The following is a 6,202-nucleotide window of genomic DNA, read 5'->3' on the forward strand; positions in this document are numbered from 1 at the left end:
TAGTGATGGTCACAAGGCCTTAAACTCATGTTTTGGTAATTCCACTTCCCTTTGATGAATCACATGTGATTCCAACACTTAACCAAGGTGTTTCCTAGTCTCGGAAGGTGTTTCCTTTCATATAGTTGTTTATAAACACTATATTCATGTCAATATGTATCCCTATATGTCATTTAGGACTTGTTCTGTCTTGGGACTTCATTCGTGGAACTTCTCATCCCTACCCGCATACCCGATTGAATCACCCACATCAGGTGAGTTCATACCCCATAATGAATCTTTTAACTGTTTTTACTTTTTAAGGGGGGGGGGGGGAATACAAGTTGAACACAATGATAGTTGTGTAAATGTTTGTTGTTAAACATCTTTCAAAATGTTACTTATGTTATTTATAAGTTGTCAAAACATTTCAAAACTCTTTAAAGTTATGTTACTTTATAGTTACACAAAACTCCGTTTTTAAAGTACAAGCATAACTTAGTAGATAAATGAGTCTTTTCAATAATAGTCCAAGTAGAACATTAGTAAACTTTAATAGGTGTAGTTTAGGAGAATACTATTCGTTACTTCTAGTACAATGAAGCACATAAAGGGTCAATTCATGCAAGAAACAAACAAACAATGAAGAGAATCAAACAATACCATACAGAACATGTAATAAAGAGATACAGAACAAAACATAACATAACAAACAAGTTAGGTTGCTATAGAATGAGAACACACAAACAGGATCTAATTATACTAATGAATCACTAACTCATTGTTTTAAACAAAAAGTGGTTGTTATATTGGGTATACATGATCATTAATTGAAGATGCTAGGATTTAAGCTTCTTATATCATTAATTGACATGGCATATCTCACATGGCATTGGATTAGACAAAAAATATATATTAATTCACATATATAAAAGGTCCACCGGGAAACCGTCTAAAACTTGATAAAATGGTGTAATTAAAAGGTCACTTACGAGTTTACTGGCCTAATGTACCAAAAAAAAAAACTTTAAGGACCAAATTAGCCAATTGAAGAAAGTTCCATGTGCTACTGTGACATTATCCATTTTTCTTGCTAATTGGAAGAGGCGGTGGTTCTACTTTTTTGGGATTGGATCCAATTTCAAAGAGTAACAGCAGATTTCACTAAAAACCCTTTCCCGGTTCGCTTGACCTTTGGTTACCTCAGTTGATCGATTCAAGATTTCAATAAAAACCCTAGGTAGCGACTGAGAGAAACAAGATGGAAAGGAAGCATCGTCGATAATTAGGGCAAGAGGGAAAGAAGAAAAAGATAGCAGGCTTTTTTATTTTTTAGGATTTCATTTACCCCCGGATAGAACGCGCGTTCCATTAAAATTTATAAAACGACATCTTTAGACGACACACATTTTATTATAGGTGCCCTTCGTGTTTTTTTTTTTTTTTTTTTTTTTTTTTTTTTTTTTTTTTTTTTAGACACTAATTTAAGGGCACGCAATAATGCATGACCTAAATCCTTAAATATTTTGAAGAGCCAACACTTTTTTAATGTCACTCTCTTTTGCGTAACATAAATCAATGAGTGTCGTTGTTTGCGCGTCGTAAAATGGTCTTTTTTTGTAGTGTGTGAAACTTTTATCAGTCCATCCGTTTTTCGACTTTAAGTTTATCAAACTTAATACAACATTAAGTTCCATAAATTTGGAACCGCTATATAATGGTTTTTCTGCTTCTTCAAATAAGCGTTGTAATTTTTCTTGTTCAACATCACCTATATTAGCTTCCATTTCATCAAATATTTCATTGAAATTGTCATTAGGGTCATCCATATGGTGATCATCATCATCAAGATATGAATCGTTGTTGTATGTACTATTATTAATATGTAAATTGCTTGACGATGTGCTACAATCAAGTAGTGTTTCTCCATGTCTTGACCAACAAGTCTAATATGGTACAAAACCATTTTGCAACAAATGATACCCTATTTCTTCGGTACAATTAAACATTTAAAAAAAAATTTACAAACATTACAAGGACAACAAATTGATCCATTTTCTTTATTCACACGATTTACTTCGGCAACGCAAATAAAAGTTCCAACACCCTCTATGTAAGATTCAAAAAACATGAAGTTTTGTACATCCAATAATCACAATTCATCTAAAGATTAAAATAAACAAAAAAAAGAATATAAATATATTGATTTTAAACAAACAAGTTATGTAAACCGTAACATGTTAATAATCAACAAAAAATCAATTTAAAAAATAACAATAAAAAATCATTTAATAAATAAATAGTTAGAATAAAATCAAATGAATATTAAAATTAAAATTACCTTTAATGAAGATATTGAAACAATTAATGAGAATATTTTGAGTTTTTATGCATTTATGCTGCAGAGAAACTGCACCAAAAAGAAGTATGTTTGTGTTTACAGAAACCCCTATACTGATATAGCTAAGTTTTATATGATGCGCTCTTCAAAATATAGCACAAAAATCGTAATTTAATGATGCCTTCACAACAAGTCATACCAAAAAAATCGTTTCTAGTACTAATTCTTTGTGAACCACACTAACAAATGTACCGGGAGTTCTCTTTCGGTGTTTTTTTTAATGTGGTTCTCTTATTTTCTAATGCTATAACCATTTAATAATGCGGTTTTTACAATAAACCACCTAAAAAAATGTTTCGCACTATAAAATATCTTAGATACTAGTGTCATTTTTTATAATCTCTATTCTAATAAATAAATAGTTTTAATCTTCTTTTGTCAAGTGTCATTCTAATACAACTCTTTATTAATATTATGTTATATGTCATATAGATATATTAGGCAACTCATTTCAAATTCAAATTTATATTTTTTAATTATATGTTAAATTTGAAGTTATAATAATTTTAAACATTTGATATATCTCTTAATTAATAATTTATTTAAAATAATTGATTAATAATTATAAATTTTTATTATGAAAATTTAATTAGTTTTATAATATGTGGTTACCACTTGTTATAACGTAGTTTTGTTATATGTAACGCCCCTTTAATTTGTGTCCACATATAGGTAGCCATATCACCCACCTATAAAAAAAAAAAAAAAAAAAAAAAAAAACTTAATAAATATTCAAAATATGAGAACTTTTTTTCACATACTTTTTTATGGGTCCTTGCAAATCCAATTACATATAAAAAGTGAATAAACTACTATTCTATTTGAAAAATAAAAACTCTACTTATAGAACTTCTTAATTAACAATATCATTCGAAAAACTTTGTTTTAAAAAACTCTTCTCTGTAGGCTTTCAAATTTTAAAGACTTCATCTGAAATTGTTTTTGAAAAAAAGCTCAAAACTTTAAAGACTTTATTCTATGTGCACTAGATTGCTACGCGTTCCTGCTACCACCAATGAAACAATATCATAAATATCATCTAAACTGCATATAAACATTCACTTCAAACAGATCAACCAAAACAAATGGCGACCACAATTGCAGAGCTGGTATTCATCCCTGCACCTGGGCTTGGTCATATCATGTCCACCATCGAGATCGCAAAACTACTCGTCAGTCGAGCTCACCACCTATCTATCACTGTGCTTGTAATAAAGCCGCTTCCTAATCCTACCTTCGGTTCTGGCTCAGCTATCACCACATACATAGATTCGTTATCTAAAAGCACCATGGATCGCATATCCTTCATTCAACTCCATCAAGACGAAACCCCACCAGTTATGGACTCCAAAGCTCCGGTGGCTTCCACTCAAGTATTTATCAATAGTCATTGCAAATACGTAAGAGACGTTGTGGCCGATATGATAAATAAACCCGGTTCACGACGGATCGCAGGGTTCGTCGTTGATATGTTTTGCACTGCGATGATAGATGTCGCTAATGAGTTTAATATTCCCACCTATGTGTTCTTCACTTCTAATGCTGGTTTTCTTGGATTTATGTTCTATATCCAGACACTTTGTGATGATCATAAGCAAGACATTCTTGAATTAAGCTGCAGCTCAGATGCCATGATATCAATTCCGAGTTTTGTCAAACCGGTGCCCACGAAGGTCTTTCCAGCCACGATCCAGTCTAGAGAAGGGCTGGAGATTTTTCTGTGGTCTGCTCGGAAACTTAGACAAGCGAAAGCAATCATGGTTAATACATTCATGGAATTGGAAACTCACGCTATCAAGTCATTAATGGAAGACATCACCATTCCACCGGTATATGCAGTGGGCCCCATACTCAACCTAGAAGGTGCTGCCGGAAACATGTCGGAGAATGATGTCATTAGGTGGTTGGACAGTCAACCGCCTTCTTCCGTGGTGTTCTTGTGTTTCGGGAGTATGGGAAGTTTTGAGGAGGTCCAAGTAAAGGAGATAGCACATGCTTTAGAGCGGAGTGGCTACCGTTTTGTTTGGTCCCTCCGTCGTCCTCCGTCAGATCAAACAACAAGAGCCCCAACTGATTATGAGGATCCATCAACCATATTGCCGGAAGGATTCCTGGAACGCACTGCCGGAATCGGAAAAGTGACAGGGTGGGTCCCACAGGTAGCTTTGTTGGCTCATCATGCAGTAAGGGGGTTCGTATCTCATTGTGGGTGGAACTCTTTGTTGGAGAGTTTGTGGTTCGGTGTACCGTCGGCGACATGGCCGATCTACGCCGAGCAGCAGATTAATGCGTTTGAAATGGTGGTGGAGCTTGGATTGGCGGTGGAGATAAAACTGGATTATAAAAAGGATATGTTTAATCACGAGGTGGATGAGGTGATAGTCATGGCGGAGGAGATAGAAAGAGGAATGGTGGATGAGGTGATAGTCATGGCGGAGGAGATAGAAAGAGGAATAAGACGAGTGATGGAGGATAACGACGTTAGAACCAAGGTGAAAGAGATGAGCGAGAAGAGCAGAGCGGCCGTGATAAACGGTGGTTCTTCGTATGCATCTGTTGACTATCTTATTCAAGACTTTGTAAGAAACATCTTCTGAGTTTCACTTTATTCGTTTATTGTGTTGCTCGACTTTCATTCTATTCTTATGATAAAAACTGTTATATATATATATATATATATATATATATATATATATATATATATATATATATATATATATATATATATATAAAAGTGAATATACCCTTAAGGGTATATAAGCTTGGGTACCCAAACCCACCACAATACGTCGTTTTGTTTGATATATTTATTATATTTTTCTTAAACTTCAATCTCTAATTTGATTTATTTTCAAGATTTTCAAATTTTCACTATTATCTTTCTCTTACATCACATCTTTTTGCTAAATACCTACTAAGCTATATATATTATAGTTGAAAATGAAAATTATATAAAAGGAAGATAAATATCAAATTTATAAAATTTTTGGAAGTAAATCATGTTAGAAGTTGAATTATAAGAATATTGGACTATTACAATGTATATATATATATATATATATATATATATATATATATATATATATATATATATATATATATATATATTACAAAACGACGTAGTATGGTGGGTTTGAGTACCTAAGCTTATATACCCTTAAGGGTATATTCAGTTTTCCCATATATATATATATATATATATATATATATATATATATATATATATATATATATATATATATATATATATATAATATAAAATTTTAACAATTTGAAAATTTGAATTTATAAGAAAAATGAGAAAAAATTTAAACTATTAAAATTAATGAGGATTTAATTACATATATAAACCATTTTCTAATAAATATCTTACATGTATATTACCTTACATATTAAATATGTAATTTTAATTTAATAAAATAAAAAATACAATAAAATAACAAGTGGAAAATAGAAAATCTAAAAATTTTAGAAAAATATCATGTGTTCAAATGAATGAGAAAATGATATGTAGCAAAATAACATTCATTTATTAAAGTGTGTATATATATATATATATATATATATATATATATATATATATATATATATATATATATAGGTTCAAATATTTTTAGTAAATATTGTGTATATGAATGCATCAATCACAAATTAGCAATTTATTTATTTATTTATTAAATAAATAAGGGTATAATAGTGATTTTAAATATAATAAAACCTTTAACATCCTTTAAAATTAGAGAAATCAGTTTAAAAACCCTATAAGCCATCGATCTCTCTCGTCATGTTTATCATCATTATTGGCATCATATCACCATTGCC

The 6,202-nt window shown here is 31.0% G+C and overlaps 1 protein-coding gene across 2 annotated transcripts; it reads left to right on the forward strand.

Annotated features, from left to right (window-relative positions):
• Positions 1-3,303: 3,303 nt before the first annotated feature.
• On the forward strand, positions 3,304-5,049 carry LOC145037645 (anthocyanidin 3-O-glucosyltransferase 2-like). 2 transcript variants are annotated; one of them, XM_078986340.1, is made up of 2 exons: positions 3,304-4,755; positions 4,801-5,049. In XM_078986340.1, the coding sequence occupies exons 1-2, from the start codon at positions 3,466-3,468 to the stop codon at positions 4,975-4,977; spliced, it is 1,467 nt and encodes a 488-aa protein (XP_078842466.1). In that variant the 5' UTR covers positions 3,304-3,465; the 3' UTR covers positions 4,978-5,049. The 2 variants fall into 2 exon arrangements, with proteins under 2 accessions (XP_078842466.1, XP_078842465.1); XM_078986339.1 differs by having other exon boundaries at positions 3,305-5,049.
• Positions 5,050-6,202: the final 1,153 nt, after the last annotated feature.

Source organism: Lactuca saligna, chromosome 3, assembly GCF_052625555.1.
Source record: "Lactuca saligna cultivar CGN05327 chromosome 3, ASM5262555v1, whole genome shotgun sequence".
Taxonomy (NCBI): domain Eukaryota; kingdom Viridiplantae; phylum Streptophyta; class Magnoliopsida; order Asterales; family Asteraceae; genus Lactuca; species Lactuca saligna.

Coding starts and splice junctions, on each gene's coding strand:
- LOC145037645 (XM_078986339.1), top strand. CDS start 3,466: ATGGCGACCACAATTGCAGAGCTGGTATTCATCCCTGCACCTGGGCTT.